Below are 23,542 nucleotides of genomic sequence, written 5' to 3' on the forward strand. Positions count from 1 at the left end.
CATGACTCAATACTTATTCTGTGAAACTTTCTGCAGCAGCCATCCTGGTGCACCCCCTGTGTGAACCAACACACTCACCCCAGTGCCCTGGAGAATGGGCAAGGCTGGCATTTCCCAAGACACAACGGTCACTCACCACTATCACTCTTACTGAACCTGACCTGCCTTTGGGCCACATGATGATGCAGACAGGGTCCAGCATTTGATGGATGTCGAATAGCATCAGAGAGCAACTGTATGAACAAGGAGTACATACATACCATAACAAGTACTACCACAATCTTCAGCAACTTCAAAAAGGCTTTGGTCACAGCTCTCCCTCAGCCAAATACAGCTGTTTGCAAGGCCTTCTACTGATGAACATCAGCCAATGTGGAGCTGAAGGTTGTGAGGATCATCAGGCAGCTCAGAAACCAGAGGAGCTTTGGAAAAGTGTTACCTGATGACTGGCAGAATGTATTGTCCTTGACAATAGCATTTAAGGTGGTCTGTTGCAAGCCTAAAGACCAGACTGTCCTACTTAGTGATCAGAACAGGTATAAGAGATTTTTTTCACTTCAAACTTTCTGAGCAGCTCTTTGAGTAAATCAACTAGCTAAGAAGGCACATTCACCTTTCACATTGCTATATAGCCCTCAGCATCTCCTAAGGCTCAGCCCTAAAATGCCTAAACTTAGCTGCAAGACCACTCATAACAATAGCAAGGAGATGTCCCATCCCCTTGTCCCATCCCCATCCTGTGGATGATGCCTGGAAAGTGGAACAATCCCACAAATGAGAACAGGCATCAGCTGTGCAGGGATGGAGTCTTGATCTGGAGTGGTACCACACCACTTCCCATGCAAATCTTTTGAGTTCAGGTTTGATACAATAGTTTTTGCATGCTTGTAAGCCTGCCTCAGCCAGGTCCTTCCAGCTGTGGGTTGTATCCAGCTCTTTGGAGAGGAGGACTTCCATGCCACTTTGCAAATATTATCCCACTGTCTTTGCCATAAGAGGGAGGGGAAAATAATGACTGTTACTGCCCTCTGCACTGTCCCTCCCAAAATATGGCTGTCTAAAGCCCTCCTCAGGCAGAGGCTCAACATGGAAAATTTCAGCCTCACAGGTGAATATCTCAGAAAGTTATAGGGAAATGAAAACAAAAGAGAGGTGAACAGAAACTGGTTTGTGAAATCAGTGGCAGTGGTTGCTACTAGACCCCAGAGCAGGGATTTCTTGTGACAAGGTGAAAGTAATCTTCCTTACACTACTCACAAAGATTAATCAAAGACCTTGGAAAATTTGATTTATAGATCATATATTACTAACAAGCATATATTTATTATTATACATCAGAAAACATACATACAGGTGGCACATTGCTAAACTAGATCTTGTCAGATATTTATTTTTGCATCTGCTAGAAGTAATGTTGTTGAACTATACAAATACAGGCTTCAAAAGCAAGAAAAAATAAATTCCAAATGAGTTCAAATGAATGAATTCATAATAATCACCGCTAAAGGATCAAATGATCAATCTCTGTCTCCACTTCCTTCCAGTCCTGAGTATTAAACTAGCAGAAGACGAAACACAGTGTAAAGATTAGGGTGTCCGTCGCAAGGGGTGAATCTGGAGGCAGCCCGCTCCCATGAAAGAAATGTTGGGCTTTGCACCTCTGCCCTTGGCATGCTGGTGGTTAAGTGGCAGTCAACAGTTCCAGGAAACTTTCTCTATTGAACCTTCGGATCTTGGAAATACAGAGAATCACACAACTGCGGTCAGGCTTGGATGAGGTTGCTCAAGGCCATGTCCACCTGAGGTTTGAGTGGTTCCAAACATGGAGATGCTGTAGACTCTCAGGGCTTCCATGCCCATGTTTGACCACCCTCATGAGGAAAAAAGATTTCCTAGTATCTCTTCTTATTTTCCTCTGCTGATGCTGATGCATCACCCTTTTTTTTTGTACTTTGAGAAAGGAGTGAGAATGTTGGGGGCTGTGCTGTGCCTCACATGATGATGGTCTTCCAGGTATCATTACTGATGAGCAGTAGTGGGAAGATGAGAGTTGTCCTTGATGACTGAGCTGTTCCTGAAATGTTCTCCCTTAAGCAACTTCTTGCCACCCACAAATGCATGGTTCATGGTGGGTGAGGGGATCCAATTCTTCACCCAGGAACAGGCAGGTCTCTCTTTTGGGGATCCAGAGGCCACCATTTAATCAATTCATGCGCACAAAAAAAGAAGTGGCTGGGGCATGTTTCTGACAATACACAAGGAAGTAGCAGGCAAAATGATCCCCCTTCCTTCCCTTTCTGCCCTACAGCTGAGGGCAAAGCAAACATTTTTGGCAGATAGTCTTGAGGAGGGGAAAAAATTTAGGAAACCTAATCATTAATCAGACACACTGTCTAGGACTGCTGCTCTGCCAGCCTGGGGTTTGCTTTCAGACCCCTGAGAACATGCAGGAAATTATTAATGATTACCTAGTAATTATATTAATTGTAAATTAAAACTGTCCTGTGTTGTATGAACTGCATTAACATTATTAAGTGGCAATGTATGAAGTATAAGCAGTAAGAAATTCTGTTTTCTCCTCTGCTTCCCTCACACTTTCCAGAGAGATGGTAAAGCATGAAGCCATTCATGGAGGCTGAAGCAACTCTCACTCCTCCTGAGTATGGGTAGGAAAAAAGAAGCTTGGATGCCACAGAGCTGTGAACTTGCAGCTTTATGGCCCCAGCATTGGCAGTGTGAGCCATTTCATGCTTTCCACTGGGAAGTGATACTTTTAGGCTTTGTATTTCAGTTTTATAGGCCATGAAATACTTCTGAAATGCTACACCCTTGGCAGGTTTATGGTTAAATAGATACCTTCCTTTAATATTTAGTCACGTTCATGCACAAATTACCTGACTGTGGTGACGCTAACACTGACATTACACCCGTCCATCACTCTCTGGATTTGAATATTTATCTACTCCAGTTTGTACTGTTGCACCAGGGATTGCAAAGAACTACCCTTTTCCAGCCCCCATAGCTGTAGCTGCTGCCTCCAGTAAGGCTTACAGACATCCAGGAGAGATCACAGCCTAGAGCACAGAGCTGGCAGGGGGAAAACAGAGACAACCCCTTCCTCAGGGAGACCTTTGCAGCCCCACAAATTACAGCATTAGTAGAGGATTTCAGTTTTTCCCTTTGATTTCAAACACATACATGGTCTCCTTATGCTTGATCACATGCTGCAAGTCTCCAGCATGCTAAATTGGGACATTTTTTTTGACTGACATAAAAAGGCAGATGAATAAAACTGTGAAGGTGTCTCTACCCATCCTTGAATGGCATGGGGCATGGGGCTTCTGGAGTGTGTGGTGAAGGGTCAACAGAGCAACGAGCAAGCCAGAGAGTTCAAGGGAATGAAGAGCAGGAACCTGTGGCATGCTCAATGTGGCTGCTTTTCTATAGCGAGAAACTCATGCTTACGAAGAGCTGAGAAACACGTCGCCATGAACAGAGAGGGGCAGGCACCGTCTAAGAGGCTGCCGGGGATGGAAGAAGGGCTCAAGCTGCCTTAGGAAAAGCCTAAGGAGTTAACTCCACTAATGAGTTAATAGTGCCAGGGGAGGTTTAGATTGGATATTAGGAAACGTTTCTTAATGGAAAGGGTTGTCAGGCATTGGAACAGGCTACCCAGAGAAGTGGTGGAATCACCATCCGTGGGGGTGTTTAAAAGAAGCATATAGATGTGGTTCTTAGGGACATGGTTTAGTGCCGGTGTTAGGTTAATGGCTGAACTTGATGATCTTGAGGGTGTCTTCCAACCAAAATGATTTTATGATTCTATGATCTCTGATGGTGATAAGAGATCAGATAGTAAGGTCAATGGAGTATGTGCATATAGCATCTCTTGTCTCAATGGCATTAAGGTGTCACCCTGAGACTTTTCCTACCCTGCAGGTGGGACTCTCACAGAGAGCCCTGATACATCTATGAACCATACAAGGATGACAACACCAGGGAGAAACCCCGAATCTTTTCAACAGGCTGCAGGGTGTGGAATGAGGAGTGCTGCAGCGAGCAGTGGGCAGCTGTCAGTTTTTCCAGCAAAATCATCAGCTGGGTTTTCTGTTTCTGGGCTGTCTCCCCTCTGGAGACAAAGCTGCTCACAGCAACTGTCTGGTCAGATGACGGTATAAGAGGGAGATCACTGACACACTGAGGAAAGTACCACTGGGGAAATCTGAGGAGCATCTTTATTGGGGACTCCCACACAGGTGCCACCCCCTGAGACTGTGAGTATACCTGGCTATATCAAGACAGCATGGAGCTAGTAGGTAACAGCAGCTCTGGATTAAAATATATTTTCCTAGAGAAAGCAATTTTGCTGAATTTAGGTTTTTAATTTTAGCAATACTTATCAGCGTCTCTTCATCCTGATTACAATGTTTGTCTCCAAAAGCACTGTTTCCACAGAAGTGGTGATTAATGTTATCACACCAACAAGCTGATGAACAGAAATGAAAACACTCTGGAGAAAGGCTGTCAGAATCCCATCACCCTGACATGACTGCAGAACCAAAGGAGCCCCTGAGCCACACTCCTCTTCCCACAGGATGGAAAACTCCTTCCTAATCCCAGAGGGCTAAAAATGACCTCTGGGATACCCAGGATGATGGACATCTTCAGGTAAAATTCTGTGACCAAGCTCTCTTCAAAAAAAAACACCGCTTTTATCTTGGCAGCTCCACTGGCTTGGGGCAACCTGGTCGTGGTTGCATGGCAGAAGAAGAAATCAAAAGATGGGATTTCCTGACTATTTAGGACAAAGGAGTATCAGATCATAAGCAAAGTGTAGAGCAGAGAAATTTTTGAAATTTGCAATATTTGACCATTCAGGGCTCCAAAATCCTGTCTGGTTGCAGAATGACTGGCAGAGTTGTGCTAGGGACATTCAGTCATGGCTGTAGAAAACCTGCCCTTGGGTGCTTGCTCCCATGTGGTTTGCCATGATCGGAAATGTTCAACTCCATTTTTTTTGCCTTTCCCTTCTTTTCATCAAGCAAAAGACTATGAACGTTTTGAAGCCTTCAACAGTTGCTTTGCTACACTTCTGTCATGTTTGTTCACATTTTCTGGGACAGATGAATTTTTTTGCTGTACCAGTTGTTGCATGTGCCACCTTCTTCACTGGTGAAAAAAGAAAAATGATTACTTCTCCTAACTGCATTATAGCCATACCTAGAAAACCAGCAGAATAAAACCTTTCAGTTCCAAGTCTCTCCATACCTACAGTAGCAAACAAAATTTGCCCGCTAAATCCAAAGTGACACAACAGTGGAAACAAAGTCTTATCATTTCTGTTTTGCACGGGAATTAAACAGAGCAGAGAAAGGCCAAATGAGATAGCCAGCTTCTGCTTGCAAACTGAGCTTCCAGTTGCTAATGCACCTGGCCCAGGTACTTGTGGAGCAATGGGCTGGTTTTCATAGGAAACATCACTATGACAGAATAATCCTCTCCCTGCTCTGCCCTTGTTCTGGCTTGAAAAAGGACTGTAGGACTAGTAAACACCTGAGGCTATAAGCAAGGCATGGTTTGTAGGCAGAGGCAGTGAGTTGCACTAATCTAGCAATGCAGCAGGAAAAATCACAAAAAAAGAACTTTTCACTTTCCACTTTTGCATCAAGTGCAAGTTGAGAAATTATTTTTTTTAATTACCTGGACTCATACAATTTGATTAAACTGGGTGGTGTTTGGGCAGCAGACAGGATCATCAGATGGGAAGGAAGTGAAGAGTGGCTTAGACCCCAGTGGTGGTTTAGGAAAGGAAAGAAAGTGTCCTGATTCTTTCTGGACTGCCAAGGGGCAGCTGGAGAAAATTCCTATGCACCGTAAAACCAGTACCATCTGTTTTCCAGGGTTTTCCAGGTTTTCCAGCAGGTATGAATTTTTGCTCCAAGGCTCATCTTTTGATGACATGTTTGGAGACCTCCATTGATAATCAGGATGGGAAGCTGGTGAAGGGCTTGGAGGAAGGGTGTGTTTGTATGTATGTTTGACCTGGAGAAGAGGAGACTGAAAGGAGACATCATTGTGGTCTACAGCATCTTCACAAGGGGAGCAGGAAGGGTAGGTGCTGAACTCTTTTTTTAGTGACCAATGACAGAACTCAAGGGAATGGCAGGAACATGTGCCAAGGGAGGTTCAGGTTGGACATTAGGAAAAGGTTCTTCATCCAGAGGGTGGTGGAGCACTGGAACAGGCTCCCCAGGGAGGTGTCACGACCCCAAGTCTGACAGTGTTCAAGAAGAGACTGGACAACACCCTCAGACACACGGTGTGAACTTTAGGGTTGTCCTATGCAGGGACAGGAGTCGGACTCGATCATCCTTGTGGGCCCCTTCCAACTCAGGACATTCTATGACAATCAGAAACAAAGCGGATGTTTCATGCAGAATGTTCCATCACTGGTAACCGAGTGTACTGTCCTTTACAGACTGTCTCTGTGCTATTGTACAGAGGTTTCTTGGCTTCCCTTGCATAGTTTCCGTGGTGCGTTGGGTGCATTTGAAGCATATTATATTACATAAAGCAGATCATATATCGACGCATGAATTGTGCCATCACCTCCCTGCTCTCTCCTTCAGGGACACAGCAGCTATGTGTTATCTGTGAGAGATGTGGCTGCCAGAGTGAACTCTGTGTAGACTCATATGGCTTTTATCAAGCAAGTGACAGTGCTATCAGTATTGGGTCTGATCCTGATCTAGCATAAACTGCTGCAGTTACTCACATCAGGATGTTTCCAGGAAAACAAATAAATCAAGAAAGAAAAGGTAGCAGGGATTTTTTTTCTTCTTTTTTGGCAACCTGCAGTTAATTTTTTTTCCAGCTGTGGTTTTCAAGTTTTAGATGACAATCCAAATATTTTCACTGAAAACAAAACTTTCAGGGAAACCCTCTGTCTCTTACTTTATTTCCAGAGGCAAAACTTTCCTTCAACAAAACTGCTACCATTGTAAAGGTGCTGCCTAGATCCTACGCTTGCTTCCACTGGCTGGGAATCTGGCCTGTTGAGACCAGAGGTTTCCAGCAGAGAACTTCAAAATTGTCATATCTCTGATGTTTCAAATAAATATAGGCATCTCTCTGAGCCATATGTCTACCCTAGCCAAAATATCGTTCATTACAAGTGAATTTGTTGCATTATAAATCGTCTTCAAGTAATTTAAAAAGCAACAGTGTTTCTTAATTATCGTATCAAGCTCTTTAAATATTGAAATGCATCAAATATTAGTGCTTGGCAATTCAGGGTATTCTTAGTCCTGGTCACTGCCATATTCTGATCAGCATTAGAACCATGTTCTGTCAGTCTTGGGATTGAAGAGGTGGCATGAGCTAAGGAAAGGTCATGTCCACTGCACCCACAGGTGCTCAGCTGCAGGGGTGTACTTTGCAGGACAGAAACGTGGAAATCCGAAGAGCTAGGGTGGTTTCAGCAGGACTGGAGCAAAGGAGTTAGAAGACACAAGCATAACCAGGAACAAATGTGCAATGATCAATGCTCCATCTAAGCACAATGCTGCTTGTATGTGTGCTCTCCAAGGCTGCAGTGCAGGTCCAGGGTGAGCTGATATTAGCAGGCTCCTCCAGTCATCACCACGGAAGTTCAGCACTCATGGGCTTTTCAGTTCCAGTCTTGCCACAGAGCCCTCGAGTGTCACAAGTTACGTGCAGATTGTAGCCCTTGTGGCTATTTCCAAATTTAGGAATATCACAGGGACAAGGCTGCTGTGATCCTCATCTCTTCAGCCTTGGAGGCAACTCTGTAAAAAGGCAGGTAAGTGTCAGATGAAAAAAAGTACTGCATGCAGGTTCTATGTGTTGGGGATGGAGAAGTTATAACTGTAGAAACCTGAGTTCAAATGAACACAGCTGGTATCAGACCAGCTTCTCCTGCTGTTCTGGTGAAATTCCAGAAAAAATTCAAGTCTCTTCTTTTTGGAACCAAGGAGAAGGTCTGGTTTAACTGACTGAGGTAACTCATTTGGAAAAGGTGCCACTTTGCACACATGTTCCCAGGCTTGTGTCCTGTGAAAGAGAGCTGGGAAGACAAGGTAGGCTCCCTGACTTCTATATTTACCACTCCCATCCAGGAACCAGGAATTTCCAGGACTTGTCCTCCAGCATGTTGTCTGCATGGCAGATTCCCCACAACTCCAGTGCCTAGTGATGCCACAAGGCTTATAGCCAGGCAGGTAAATCAGCAGAGAATGAGCAAGAAGATTTTGATGGATTCCCTCTCTCCCTATTTGCACTCTACCCCACCTCAGCCCACCATGGGCTACTGGAGATTCAGCAGAATTAACAATTTCTTGTGGAACATTTCAACTTTGACTAATCAGGAGAGTTTCTGACAGAGGAATGTTCCATTGGAAAATTTCTGACCAACACTAATTAGCATTTTTTCTATTAGCTTTGTCCTGAAGGCACAGTAATTTCTGCCTTGGTGAAATAAACAATCACTTAATGATCACTAAGAATTGGACACTCCCCAGCTTGGAGGTATATTTGCTTACTCTAAACAGAAAAAGTCTTATTTACTTACAAAGCTTTACATATTTAACACAAGGAAAGAACAGCTGCCTGATGTTTTTGTGCTTTACCTGGGCACAGGCCCAACTGCATTTTAATCACTTTGTGTTTTTTGTTTTTTTTTTTTTAAAAAGGGGAAAAGAGTGGATTTTCATTTGCAGTGCAGTAAGGTTCAAATAACATTGGAGACAGGTTGTGTACATGGAATGAGAAATTGACCATGCTCAAGGAGTTTGTAAGTTAGCCACAAAAAACAACAGGAAGGCAGAAAAATACTCAAGTACCCCAGGAGTTCAGATTTTCTTGCAGTTCCTCATATGACTATGTCCTAAACAGACTTTCTCACTGAATCGTGGGATAATTTGTCTTGTGAGGGACCTTTGGAGGTCCAGTCCCTGCTCAAAGCTGGGCTGACATCCATATTAGATCATGTTGCTCAGAGTTGTGTCCAGCTTTCATAGCACATAATGCTGCTTAAATGTACCTGAGCAGCACATCTGAATGTACAGAAGATGTTAGATGCGGTCTGTACCTCCACCCTTTCTGCGCAGCAGGCCTTTATTTGGAGCCATGTGCAAGCCAAATGCAGAATAAAAAGTCCCTGGCGGTCTTTGGGAAACGGCTGCGAACGCTTGGCATATGGTGCAGCTTTTGCTGCAGTGAGAACATAGCTACAGGGTCTCCCAGGAAAGCAGTCAGCTATATTTAAATCACTCTTGTGAAATTCATATTGATATTCATAAAAGACACTTCTGCACCTCTTTGGTGGCTCAAAACTGCAGCACACAGCTTGGGAAAGAGCGCTAGTAGCTCTGAAGACCAAGGTCCGACTTCATCTGAAGGCTACAGAATTGACTGTGACAGGCAGAGGATGGATGGCACAAAAAAGCATAACCTCCTGGAACAAAAACCTGGAGATGCAGCACCTGGTTGCTGAATGAGAAGCTGGGAAGGTTTTTCTGCAGAAAAGTGTGCAGCCCTGGGATGAGATCGGGGTAGATGGGAGGATCGCCATACAGGGGCCAGACTTCAGGAGACAAAGCCCCACCACCCTGGTCTGGCAGAGGCACCAGTCCTGATCCCAGGTCTGCACTCACCAGCACTTCTGCAAATTCGTCTGGTGCCATGCCAAGCAGAGCTGCTGATGTCCTCCACGTGTCTCACCTCCAAAGATGTACTTTCTCCCTCCATCCTTCTTGTTTGGGGAGCAGGAGACAAGTCAGTGCACATAAAGGGTAATGGTGTTTTATTTCCACCTCCCTGTGGCCCACTCGGTGCTTGGCAACACTGCTGCCTATTTTTTCTTTCACTTTAGGAGAATTTCTTTCACCTTATCACCCACATGCCCTGATACAAACTTCACCTCTCCCAGCAGGGACGAATGGAAAAGCTCTTGATGGAAATTATGAGAAGCTCTTTGGCCAGTCTGTGTAGAAAGTGGAGTTCAAAGAGGGTGCTGTCATTCATCCAGAGGGTGACAGGCAGCTGCTGTGCAGAAGGGCAGATCAAAGCCAGAAAACAGCCTAACCCCTTGGCCTTGTGGTTTCCACATCTCTGAGTGCAGCATTATTATGTTATTCACAAAGCCACATATGTTTTTCTACAGTTACGCACACCTGCGGTTTTCAACATTTCCTTCAGGAAAGGAGGACACATGCAATGGGTTGAAACAATGATATTTCTTTTCTTAGTCCATTTTGGTTAGCCATTAGAGTTTTTAGGAGCAATACATGGAAGTCAAGAGACCCCTAAAACACAGATACGCTCACATGTTAGTGCCAAATCTTGTTCGGTTTTTATGTGTCTTTGTGGTAGCTTCATGTCCATACCTGGACAATCTAGTAAAACATAGAATTAAAATCACATTAATAACTTCAGGGGAGTCAAAAGTGTTATTCAGTATTTAAATTAAGTAGGAAATTAAGTGCTTTGATGAATCATGTTCTGATTTGTACTAGAGCATAGACCTCCAGAGTCACCAAGCGTTTCTGAAAGGCAACAGGGGCATATTTTTCTGTTCAAGTATCATTCTAGGATGAGCTTGGCTCCTGCTCTTGAAAGGCTGGAGAAACCCCAGGACAGATTTCCAGAAGAGATTTTTCTCTTCCCATTACTTCTCACCACCCCAAATGACAGGCATCAGTCATTTGGCTGGCATGGTAGAAACCAGAGGGTCCCCTTCCTACTTACTCATCTTTTGAAGTGATTCCTTTGGCTGCCTATTTCACACTTTCATGGGCCTTCTGCTTGCTCTGGAACACACGATTGTGCTTCCAGGGCAGCTGTCTTTGTTCTGGATACTGGATGCTGGAAACCTCCCAGAATCCCCATCTATACAAACATTCCTCCCCCCTGCTTCCCATCCCCACTTCTAATTTCTGAGACACCAAATAACAGAAGTCAAATAGGCCATTTGAAGCTGTATCTCTAATTGGGCAATTTGTAACAAAATAGTAAAATAAGGTAGTTTATCATTAATTGTAGAGGTAGAGTTTGTAAGCTCTTTAAAAAACTTCTGTTCTGCCAAGTGTTCAACAGATGCTAAGGAAAAATCTCAAACAGTCAAAGTCATTCTTGTGTGGGAATATACAAAGAATTTCCTTCTCCTGCAATGAATCAAAACCACCAAGTTTGAGGATGACATTTTCAATGCAAGTCGCCTGAATATAGACACCTACATTCAGCCTTAGATATCTAAATGCCTGAATTGTCTTTCACCAGTTTTCTTTTATCCAGGGACCCCAGTCTGAAGCAATCAATTAGGCTTCCAATACCTTCTTTGCTCCCAGTTGCCACGATAATAATGGCATGTACTTAGTCTTGCCCTTTCACCAGAGCCCTTAACATTCCCATTTGCACAGCAGAGATAACACAGGGCAGAGTTAAAGTTAATTATACGACTGCTTTCCTGACCTGTGACACAAGGCTCCCTGTGCATATTTTTGTCTTTTATCAACCCTTCCTGAAACCTATGAAGTATGGAAAGTAGGAAGGAGAATGAGGAGTGATTTATTCACAAATACATCTGCAAGGAGTTTCCAAACTGCAGTTTCCACTTTTCAGTGTTTTAGGCATGTCCCACGGTGGCTACTGTAATATCAGAGGAATGCTTACTCCTGCTACTGCTGCTAATCTGGGAGAAGTCACGTGGCTCTTCTATAATCTCTCTCTCTCCAAAAATTTGACTCTTAACCTTCCCTTGATACAGACATGATGTATATTTCCTTGACATGCTTCCAAGTAGTAATCATGCAAAACCCTGACCTCTAAGCAAAGCAAAGGAAAAAAAAATAAATAAAATCTGAGAACAAAATTATGTGAGCCTGAAGGAAAGGCAAAGGAAGGATCTGCCTTGGTCGTTTCTGTTTGCCTCCACCCAGGAATTACTTTAAAAAAAAAAGACAGCCAAATCTTTCTCTGGGGAGAGGGAAAAAAAAAAAAATAAAAAGGTTGTTCTGAGATACAAATCAAAGAAAAAGGGAACCAGCAGGAAAGATTATTATTTATTTATTTTTGCTCATTTACGTGTCAGATGAAGCTGAAAGCTGCCAGATAGCTTCTTTTCGACAGCTTGAAGTTACTGTTGGGAACAGATCCATGTATGGAAGCAAAAGCAGAAAAGCATAGATAAGCTGAGATCCAGCTATGCAAACCATCTTTAGAGACACTTAAAGGACAAGCACCCCAGCTTCTTTCTTTCTGGTAAGTTTAGAGACACTATCATATGAGGTCTTTTTTCCATTCTGCTCTACCCACAACTGCTGAGACTCGGCTGGGGTAAGTGAAAAGTGATTGAGGCATTTCTTGGGAACACCTAGGTATTCCGTTAGCTTGACATCCTGAGAAAAGCCATAAATCTGGGGCTATGGGGTGACTCCAGTTGCTGGATAGCTATTAAGCTCTATGAGTAATGAAGATGATATATAACAGCTTTGCCGCTGGAGGGACAGAAACTTTCCAAGTGTCTGAAAGAGGCAAGAGAAGAATGTTGGAAAACAAGCATTTTATCACTCATGAACTGGATTTACAGGCTGACTGATGTCAGAGGTGCAGGAGGGATCAGTGGTGGTTTCCAGTGTCTGAGTCTTTCTGGGTTTCTGTGTAGAAAAATTCATAAAAATATTCAAGGGTTTTTTCTTCTCTGGTCTGTCCTACTTTCGTTTTGAGAAACATCTCATTTTGGTTGAGCTAACTGGACATTAGGAAGAGGCCGTTGTAAATGTCTGTTGTTTTTCTTGGCGCTTGAAAGCAGTTTCTCAATATTTCTCTGCAGATTTGAGGTTGATTACATCCTGCTCAAGGATTTTTGGTACTGTTTTAACTGCCATTACAGTGTTGTGAAAGTCAACCCCAGCGAAAACAGCTGTGTGCTATTGTGAATATTTCCAAAGCACTGCAGTAATAGCTCTCCTTCAACCTAGCACTGAAACAGGTTAGCTCTGTGAACTGGGCACTGTCAAAAAGCATAGTATACCCATGGCAGAAAGGCTTTCTCCACGAAAGTGGTTTGTTAAAATAACACACAAAAAATCTTTTTCTAGCCTTTGTTTAAAATCTTGTTGATTCATGGTGGTACAGTTATATGTGAGGTTTTTCTTTAAATGCTACAGAGTGGCATCTGGGTAACAGTTCATGTGCTTTCAGGTGTTATAATATGGTATTCATACTTCCATTGCAAAGTGCTTAGGTAAAGCTTTCTCATTTTTCAGGTGGTTAATAGACTGGAAAAAACGTTAGAGCAGGTGAAGTGAAATTATACAGAAAGAATAGAAAATAATATCAGGAATATAACTGAAATTGTAGGAGATTTCCAGAGATGCGTTGAAGAAGGATTCTGAAGGGAAATTACTAGACCACAAATGTCATAAACATTTCCATTCATGAATGAAAATGCTTTCCCTTGTCATTACATAAGAAGAACATAATGGAAGCATTTGCTTGTAACTCTGTAGTAGAGCCTGCAGTCAAGAGGGCTCACGCGTATGGCCCTCATTTCCCCTTATTTAGCTAGCATTTCCATGGATATTCCCACATTCCTCATTTTTATACTCACTGAAATACAAATCTTCTCTTTGTCTGGTTTCTTCTCAAGTGCTGGAAAGAAAATATTCAGAATTAAACTGCAGTTGAAATTTGTCTGTGCTAGGCAAACTAAGTTTTTTGACAGGTACCTTTAAAATACATATCACCTGTCTATGGAAATGCTAGAACAAAATCTTTAAGTAATTGGGACCAGTAGATAGCTTTTTAAATGCTATTGAGTCATTAACAAATAAAACTTTTTGCTGTTGCTATGAAAGAATACTTCTGCATTTCATACTTACTCAGATTGCTTCTGTTTTCTGTTGGATATCGTTCTGTTTTATAGATTCTGTGAGCCTGCTGACAGATAAAAGCTTTTTTTTTTTAATTTCCGTCTCTTTGAGGCTACATGCTTCCCTTTCCCCAGAGACAGACTGGCTGATGTGCCAGGTCCCTGAGCAAGGTGTTCCCCAGCAGTTGCACTGGGCAGGTCATGAAGAGGATGGCAGGATAGAGCCAGAAAGACTGAGACTTATTTAATCTGATCTCCCCATTTGGCCCATGGTCTGTGGCAAGGCGGCCCAGCAGACAAAGTTATGGTGACAGGAGTCACAGTATCACAGTATGTTTGGGATTGGAAGGGACCTCAAAAGATCATCTAGTCCAATCCCCCTGCTGGAGCAGGAATGCCTAGGTGAGGTCGCACAGGAATGTGTCCAGGCGGGCTTTGAATGTCTCCAGGGAAGGAGACTCCACAACCTCCCTGGGCAGCCTGTTCCAGTGCTCTGTCACCCTCACTGAGAAGAAGTTCTTTCTCAAATTTAAGTGGAACTTCTTGTGTTCCAGCTTGATCCCATTACCCCTTGTTCTATCATTGTTTGCCACTGAGAAGAGCCGGACTCCATCCTCGTGGCACTCACCCTTCATATATTTATAAACATTAATAAGGTCACCCCTCATTCTCCTCTTCTCCAAACTAAAGAGACCCAGCTCCCTCAGCCTTTCTTCATAAGAGAGGTGCTCCACTCCCTTAATCATCTTTGTTGCCCTACGCTGGACCCTCTCCAGCAGTTCCCTGTCCTTCTGGAACTGAGGGGCCCAGAACTGGACACAATATTCCAGATGGGGTCTCACTAGGGCGGAGTAGAGGGGAAGGAGGACCTCTCTCGATCTATTGACCACCCCCCTTGTAATACACCCGAGGATGCCTTTTGCCTTCCTGACCACAAGGGCACAGTGCTGGCTCATGGTCATCCTGTTGTCCACCAGGACCCCCAGGTCCCTTTCCCCTACACTGCTCTCTAATATGTAATTTCCCAACCTATACTGGAACCTGGGGTCATCCCTCAGTTCCCAGCCCCAGGGCAGACCTGTGCAGGGACCCTGTGACTGACCCCCCTTTGACTCTCCCTCCTTCTCTCCCTCTATCAGAAACAGTTCCAGGCAGGCTGTGTTATCACTGATGTTTATTATTCTTATCATTGCAGCAGCTATTATGAATATTTACTATTGATTAGCCATGGGTATTGCTAGTGTTTATTTGGTCCCTTTGTGCAAAGCTGATGGGATCTCATTCAGAGACCCTAGACATGAATATAAATAGTCAAATAAAGCATTAGCGATAGTATCACTAACATGTCTTTTATAAGTGACTAGTCATTATGAGTGCAGCAGTCTCTGAGCATCCGCCACGCGGTCCTCCCACGCACGGTTCTTTGCCAGAGAGCAGTGAGGAGAGGGGGAGGGGGAGTTCTGCTCTTTCTCACAATCAGACAGAGCCAGGCTGCTGAGCTAAGTCGGGGCAGCACAAAACCCAGGAGTCGAGTAACAGGGTAAAGCTGAGCTCTGGGCTTACTCTTACTAGCCGCAGACAAGGGTAAAGCTGCCCTCGCGCTCATGGCACTTAGAAAAAGAATATGTTGTGTATCTCATGCAGGGAGCCAAAGGCATACAGGACTTCTATAAGTGTACTGGTGGTTTGCATTCTTAAATCTTATTGGCTTTCAAAGAAGAATAAACCACAACACTCTTCATTTTCAGACATCAGGTCTGAAGGAGTCTTTGCACCAGATGTCCACAGCTGGTCGCTCAATTCAGACTTCCTTGTGAGAAGGGAAAGCTGCGTTTGTGGTTGTGTGCCCAAGAAGAGATCATCCTCAAAGTAAATCACACAGAGGAGAGCTACACCATGAAGCTGCTCGGTGAGGATTTTGCAAACTGGCTCTAGTTTGAAGTCCAATCTGTAGTCTCCTCTGTCAGACAACTGCAATATTTTCATGGTGATTCCTGAAGGATGGAGTTTGGACACTGTATCTGTCTTTTCTCTAGTAAGTCAGAAGATTGGAACAGATTCTGAGGACACACTGACAGGCTGATCCCCTTCTCTGGCCACATATATTTTATTGCCTATGTTCTAGGGAAATGGACTTTATGTGATGGCTCTGCCTGTTCCCAGCCTAGAAACCTGTAGACCCAATTACCAATTCACATCTGGTTTGCCCAAGGAGTTGAGACCTGAAGAATATGATGCTCCAAAAAAGTCTGAAAATGGGTAGCTGTCTTCTCTGGTTTTCTTTCTCCCGAAACATAATCTTCTTATTCTCATCTCTTTTCCTTCAGGCTAAGGGGCAATGATCTGTCTGGCGAGGGTTTCACCAGAGGATTCACAAAGACAAGCAGTTTTCTAGAAGGAAAGGCATTTTAGGAAGTTTGTGATTACAGACTGCAAGCACCACGTGTAAATACTGCAGCACATACCACAGTGCTCGCTGCTTGCCATTTCATTAATAGCAGCACAAATATGTCCAGTATCTTCTACGCACATGTAGCCGTAATCCTTTTGAATAAGAGCAGAACTTCAAATGGGAGGTGAAAATAGCCTTTGTTTTAGAGAAACTGTGCTGCCAATTTGTGCTGCTGTGTTAAACTCTGGGCCATCCAGCCTCACAAACTACTTCTTTATAAAAGTTTTTTGTAGAATAATGGACTGCACAGCGTCGAGAGATGAGTAAATAACCCTCAGTGGCCTCAGCTGGTCTAAATCCAGCTGTCATTTTTGATCACTTGCAGACATGAACTACTCCTAAATTTCCATTCCATGATACAAGTTGCCTTGAATGCCATGCTGGAGTCTAGGTCTTACAAAATAGCTCTGGATGATACTAAGCATGTACTCAGCATCTCACTAGCAAACCAAACCATGGTATTGATGCATTGTGCTCACATGGGAGGAATCCCAGTGCTGGGGTTCGCAGACAAGACATCCAGCAAATGGAGAAAGCCTCTTTACAAATGCAGGAAAAATAATCTGAATTCAGAGTGGCATGCTGTTGAGATAAAAAGCTCAGTTTTTGAGGTGCCTGGTATGATTCCCCTAGGCGGTCAGCAAGAAGTGCCAGGAGTCTGGCCAGGAACATGGCTGCAGAGATCTTCTGCTGTTCCACTGTGCTTTAGATGGACTCCAGTCATGAATCATAGAATCTCCTGAGTTGGAAGGGACCCACAAGGATCATCGAGTCCAACTCCTGTCCCTGTCTAGGACAACACCAAAACTCACACCATGTGTCTGAAAGCATTGTCCAATTGCTTCTTAAATACTGTCAGGTTTGGAGCCATGACTACATCCCTGGGGAGCCTGTTCCAGTGCTTCATCACCCTCTGGGTGAAGAATCTTTTCCTAATGTCCAGCCTACACCTCCCCTGGCACATCGTCCTGCCATTCCCTCAGGTTCTGTCGCTGGTGACCAGAGAGAAGAGATCGTCACCTGCCCCTCCTCCCCTTGTGAGGAAGCTGCAGCTGCAACGAGGTCTGTCCTTCGCCTCCTTTTCTCAAGGCTGAACAAACCAAGTGAGTTTAGCTGCTCCTCATATAGCTTATGTGAGCCCCACTCTTCACACCCCTCATTTCTAGATCAGTGACAAACCAAAGATAACTCAGTGTATCCCATGTCTCCCATGCCCACAGCCTCCAGGTGAACATGGCGGGAGAATATGACAGCCTCTAGCTATCTCCTTCCTACAACACCTATTTCTCACGACCACAACATATCTCTGGAGCACATGGGGCTGCTTACTGAACTGGCATCCTCCGCATGTATGGATAGGGGGTACCTCCTGGTAATACACAACTGCTTTTCTAAGTCATCCACTGTTACGCGATGAGGTTTTGGCTGAGGTTAAGGCACTTAAGGTCAAACTGCAGCTGTTTTGCCACCAAAATGCAGAGGTGTTTTTTTCTAGAGAAACTGATGGGAGAGCTCTCAATTACTCATGCAGAGGAAGAAGAAGGAAAAGCAGAAATAAACCATGCCCAGAGACATACCTGGAGGAAGAGGCATGCCTGAAGGTCATGTAGGTCACATATGTTGGGGAGGACCTGGACATTACCTCACATTTAATCCTAGAAACAAAAAGAGGTTTCATTCTTGCCCCCTCTCATACTCTGGTCTTCCATGTGCTGCTATGGGAGGAGACAGCAACATGACAGATTTAAGCAGTGGTGGTGTTTTCTGCCAATTTACAGGTAAATCAGGCCATTTATGAGTTGACATTCATTTTGGAGTCAATCCCTTAATAAACTCAAGTTTATTCTGGTGACACATGGAGGAAAAACAGCAACAATACAGCAAATCTGCACTGAGTTTACTCAGTTTATTCTTATGTAGGGCTCCAACCACCAATGTGATCTAATCATAAACGTATTCTTATTGCATGGGGTCACTGCAGGGCAAAGCTGAAGTTGTTTTGATTTCCATACTTCAACATATTTGGATTTCTTTTATATTTAACACTGAACTTCCTCCTGAGTTTGGGATGTGGTTTTTTTTAGGATCTTTCCTAAATCCTTGGAATGCTGAACTCTGGCGTGGCTAACATAAAATGTAGGTTTTGGTTTGTGATCTCTCTAGCTGAACCCTTGCCATAGATGTGAGAGAGAAGAAAGGAGAGGGAGAGGGAGAGGGAGAGGGAGAGGGAGAGGGAGAGGGAGAGGGAGAGGGAGAGGGAGAGGGAGAGGGAGAGGGAGAGGGAGAAGGAAGAGAAGAGAAGAGAAGAGAAGAGAAGAGAAGAGAAGAGGAGAGGAGAGGAGAGGAGAGGAGAGGAGAGGAGAGGAGAGGAGAGGAGAGGAGAGGAGAGGAGAGGAGAGGAGAGGAGAGGAGAGGAGAGGAGAGGAGAAGAGAAGAGAAGAGAAGAGAAGAGAAGAGAAGAGAAGAGAAGAGAAGAGAAGAGAAGAGAAGAGAAGAGAAGAGAAGAGAAGAGAAGAGAAGAGAAGAGAAGAGAAGAGAAGAGAAGAGAAGAGATGCATTTCACTCTGGAAAACTCTGCATCACTTTACTTATGAAGAAAGTTGGGCAAAGGTAGAGGGAAGATACTCAGAGAACTGGAATTCTGGAAAATGCTAGGATTTGGGTAAAGGTACGGTGGGAGGACATATGCCCCAGATTATTTTGGGTCTGCTCAGCTTAATTAATTAATTAATTGTCTGTAAATACCCAAAGAGGACAATGGCTTGGGAACTTCTGCCAAGGACTGTTGTTCGGGTATAGATTTAGCCTTAGCAGGCTGGGAGATTCAGTGATTGAGTTGTTTTGCTCCCCATGGGAATACACTATATTGTAAAGCCTTTTTCCTACTCTCAGTCTCCCAGTATTTTCAAGCTCCTCATCCTATCCAGGATGAGTTTCACCAAAAGTTTTGTTGCTGGGATGTTTCCCAGGTTGTCCCACAGACTGCAGCATGCCCTAGAGGTTGCAGACTAATCCTGCATGACAGCGCCACACAGCATTTGTTGCTTTTCCAGAGAATTGCCCTTCCTTTCACTGAAACATCAAATCCGGTTTTCTTTCCCTCTTATATAAGCAAAAGCAGGAAACTAGAGGAAAATATGAAAATGGAAAAATAACAAACCATGGAAATTGCAGGAATGTGGCCTGCAAAATCATTGCTGCCTGTCTATCCCCCAACAAGGCTTCCTTGAGTCTTTCTTGGAAACTTCAGCACATGAAATGTTGCCTTTTCATTTTCTTCTCTACTTTGAGGTGTATCACACATGTTGCAGCATGGCTGGACTAGGGTTGCTGGCTCCTGTTTTTCTGCTAACTGGGTCCCTGAAGGCTGTCTGGACAGCAACATGCAAGGAGACAAATGCTGCCATCCTAGGCTACCTGTATAGCCCCTAACCTCTTGGGAGATGGGCTGGCATCCTTTAATGCAGTCTACCTAAAAATGATCCTCCAGGCAGACAGGTCTCCCAGGCTACAGGAAGATCTCACCAGGATGTTTTTATCTCTAATGTTCAACAAGTATTAGGCAGCAAGGGACAGGGCATGATCTTAGTGGAGGTGGTGGAGGGGCCTGGCCCACAGTGATTTGGGCAGGGCTTCAGCATGCCAAGCCTCAGACAGAAGCCTGAAGAGCCCAGCCAAGGGGATGTGCTTGTCCACCTGAGGCAGCTGTGACCACTCTCAGGCTTTCTGCAGGGGCCTAGGGCTTGGTGGACCAGTCTTACCTCTTGCCTCACAACCTCTTCACTCTTCCATATCAGCTTACTTTGATGCCTGTTTCCAAAAGTAGCAACCATGCATCAAGGTTTAGGCTTCGGTGTGGGAACAGGGAGCCCATATCTTTGAAACAGCCCCCTGCCATGCTGATTCCCAGCATCAGCAATTGCCGTCTTCGCATACTGGAACAAGGAAGCAAAACCAAGGTGACGTCTACTTTCCCAGCATCTAATTCTCAGCTCACTGCTTTTGTTGCAGTTTGGCAAGCATGACATTAGAAATATCCCATGTTATCATTTTGTCTTACAGAAAGGCTCCAAGCAGAGATCTTGTTCTTCCACCCTAGATGCAGCAATAAACATTTGGATTTGCTGCTAGCATGTTGAGACTGCCAAGATGTACACAGTAAAAGTAAACCCTTCCTGTGGCCACAGACCACAACATGCTAGTGATCTGTGGTATTATCCTGTTATTTAGTGAGTCGTCGTCGCTGCTGAGGAATACACACAATCGAATAAGTTGCTAACAATAACACTGGATGTGAGAGACAAGTGTTTGTGTTTCTCTGGTGTAACTTATTCCATATGGTTCTTTAGAGCATGTTAAATGTTAAGTCTCTTTGGCCTACCAACTATTATTTCAAGATGACCTCCCAGATTTAGCCTGCTTCTCAGAGCATAGCTATTTGAAGCAAGGCTCTGAAAGCATCTCCTGTCCAGGATAAATACCCAGTCCAGAAGCAAGACAAATGTTCTGGATTACTCTGTCTTTACATGGATAAGTAGGCCTCCATTTTTATTGATTGTCCAAAATAATGATGTTTACTGCTTCTCTGCTGCCTGCTGTGACACCTTTCAGATGTAAAGCACATGTTACACCAATGTTCTCACACAGGGCAGGAGGCGTATCCTGACAAAGGAGCTAATACAGGTTTAACTTCTAGCACTTGCCTCCCGTGTGTGTTTTTTCCAAGTTGCTGAGGAGACAAATATTTGTGAAAACATGCTACCAGGTTTTCCAAATCTTCTTAGTAGTGTTAATTCATGGAGAATACTGCAAAAAGAGAGATACACAGCTGTGAAAGCTGTCCTCATCACACTCTTTGGCTACGTTACTCAAAGATCTAACACAATGAGCTCCAACACCAGAGTGGACCCTGGTATGATGTCCTGAACTTGTATTCCTCTCACATTCTGTACCAGGCCTAGTCCACAGCACAGCTTGGAAAACAAATGCATTTAAAAGTTTCTCTTGTTTTGAAATAAATTTGTCACTGGTTATGGAAAATAGATGCTCCAAGAAGCATATTTCTCAGTAACTGAGAGATTTGCCTTTTGGCTTGAGTTGACTTGATATGATGTTAATTTCCAAGAACAAGAGTAACTGATACCTAGAGCAGTTTAGAGACTTGCTGATAACCCCATCCTTTTCCTGAAGTGTGACATGTCTCCAACTTAATCTTGACAAAAGATTTAATCTTGAATATTCTGTGCTGTGAGTGTGTATGAGGATCTCTGTGATCCTGTGGAGGAGAACAGTGTGTAGAGAGTATGCACATTTTCTTATCAGAGAAAATGTTGTACTGCCTGCCAGTGAAAATCTGCTTTGTAGACAACTATTTGTTTGTTCAGTTACCAATCATCAGGTAAGACTAAGGACAAATCATGGGTATTTTAGAAAAAAATAGTTGATTTTTTTTCCAGACACTTGAGAATTTCTGTTATAAATAAACAAAGACCCACCTGAAAATCCACAATTCAGTGACAGTCCTTGCATTTTTAGAAAATGGGGTAAACCTGTCTAGGTGTGCAACTTGGTTCATGTGTGCCTGGAAAGTGCCTTAAAGTATTAAAATACCTGAAGATGTAACTCCATGATAATGCACTAGAAAACTTTTGGCCCATGTCCTTTAATTTCAGTGTTTTTACCTTAAAAATAACCTGGCAGACTATTTCAAGCATGCTTTGATGCACAGACCTAGAGGAATGCTACAAAACAGGACAAGTTTGTAAGCAGTACAAGTTGTGTCACTACTCATGTTTTCTAGATAATTTCTGTCCCAGTTGCTAAAATGTACCTGATTTTAACATTCTTCTCTTTGAAACAGACAGTTTTATTATCTTGAAATGTGCCTTCATGTATGCAGCCTACAGAAAACTATAGAATAAGACAAGTTTGAAGACTCTAACCTTAGTAAAGCTGATATTTTGCCGGCACAAACTCCCTGCCTTTGTCCTGAGTTGTAACTTCATTTCTCGTCTTTGGAGTGGATTTTATTTGACGTGTGTCCCGTCTTTTGTGGCTGTGACTTGTGCAGAGACTTCACTTCAGCTAGCTCTTTCCCCAAAAAACCCTCTACAGGGAGGCACTAGTTCTTTGAAGAGCTAGGTATGTGCTGAACATAGCAGATGTGTGTGGTCTGATTGACTTCAGGTACAGCCATGTGCACATGTGGCTCATTTTTTGCGTGGTTACCTCTATAGGTCCTCAGCTACTGAACTCCTACAATTCCAATGTCTACACTTCAGATGCTCTGAAGAGGAAAGCAGGAGAAATGGGGATTTGGAAGGCAGAGTCAGGCTGTCAGGGAAGGGAAGGGAAGGGAAGGGAAGGGAAGGGAAGGGAAGGGAAGGGAAGGGAAGGGAAGGGAAGGAAAGGAAAGGAAAGGAAAGGAAAGGAAAGGAAAGGAAAGGAAAGGAAAGGAAAGGAAAGGAAAGGAAAGGAAAGGAAAGGAAAGGAAAGGAAAGGAAAGGAAAGGAAAGGAAAGGAAAGGAAAGGAAAGGAAAGGAAAGGAAAGGAAAGGAAAGGAAAGGAAAGGAAAGGAAAGGAAAGGAAAGGAAAGGAAAGTGTGCTTGGGAAGTACTGTTTAGGAGTTTCCTTGCCAGTCACAGGGAGACAGTGCTTATTAATCCCAAAGCACACTAATCCCTCCTGATCATGAAGGCAAGCTGGACACAAGAAAGGTGGAAACAGCAGGTTTATCGTCCTGCTTCAAACTGTCAAAATTAAGCACAGGGCTGACCAACAGTCCCAAATCTGTCCTGAGTTAATTACTTTGCCTTATATTCTAGTTTTGACCTTTTTGTTCTTCCCAGGTTCTGCTTCTTTACCAAGACTGTCTCCTCCCAGAGAAGCCATCCACCTGTATTTAGTTTTCCTTCTCTGTCCCCAGGTTTCCTGACGTTATACACTTATTTGGTACTCATGATATGGTTGTCTTGGTAATTTCTGCCTCAGTCAACAATTAAGCTAGTGCTCTGCATTTATTACGTGCAATGTTTCTCTTTTCTACCATTTTTTGTGCTGCTGTCTAGTTAGTGTAACTACTGGTCAGGGAAAGTCAGCTGCATATATGTTACTACTCTTTTTATGGTCTGCAGGTTCTGGTAGCTTCTCATACGCTTACCTCATGTTGTAACTTATATAGCCCTAAGCCAGGGTTAACC

The 23,542-nt window shown here is 43.7% G+C and overlaps 1 protein-coding gene and 1 long non-coding RNA gene across 16 annotated transcripts in view; one reads left to right on the forward strand and one right to left on the reverse strand.

Annotated features, from left to right (window-relative positions):
• Positions 1-1,360: 1,360 nt before the first annotated feature.
• LOC139827508 (uncharacterized) lies at positions 1,361-14,213 on the reverse strand. Its single transcript, XR_011738140.1, has 3 exons — positions 13,902-14,213; positions 13,631-13,671; positions 1,361-7,808 (listed from the first exon to the last, which is right to left on the reverse strand). It is a non-coding gene; the product is annotated as an uncharacterized lncRNA (long non-coding RNA).
• Positions 12,157-23,542, forward strand: part of SLC8A1 (solute carrier family 8 member A1) — a 146,519-nt gene continuing 135,133 nt past the window's right edge. For 13 of the 15 annotated variants that reach the window (XM_065835143.2, XM_065835144.2, XM_065835148.2 and 10 more), the window contains exon 1: positions 12,271-12,354. In XM_065835143.2, the coding sequence (XP_065691215.1) occupies positions 12,302-12,354 (53 nt within the window). In that variant the 5' untranslated portion in view covers positions 12,271-12,301. Of the gene's footprint in view, positions 12,355-15,639; positions 15,801-23,542 lie in introns of all 15 variants that reach the window. The other 2 variants (XM_071805843.1, XM_065835150.2) reach the window with 2 other exon arrangements.

The sequence above is a fragment of the Patagioenas fasciata genome, chromosome 3 (assembly GCF_037038585.1).
Source record: "Patagioenas fasciata isolate bPatFas1 chromosome 3, bPatFas1.hap1, whole genome shotgun sequence".
In the NCBI taxonomy this organism is placed as follows: Eukaryota; Metazoa; Chordata; class Aves; order Columbiformes; family Columbidae; genus Patagioenas; species Patagioenas fasciata.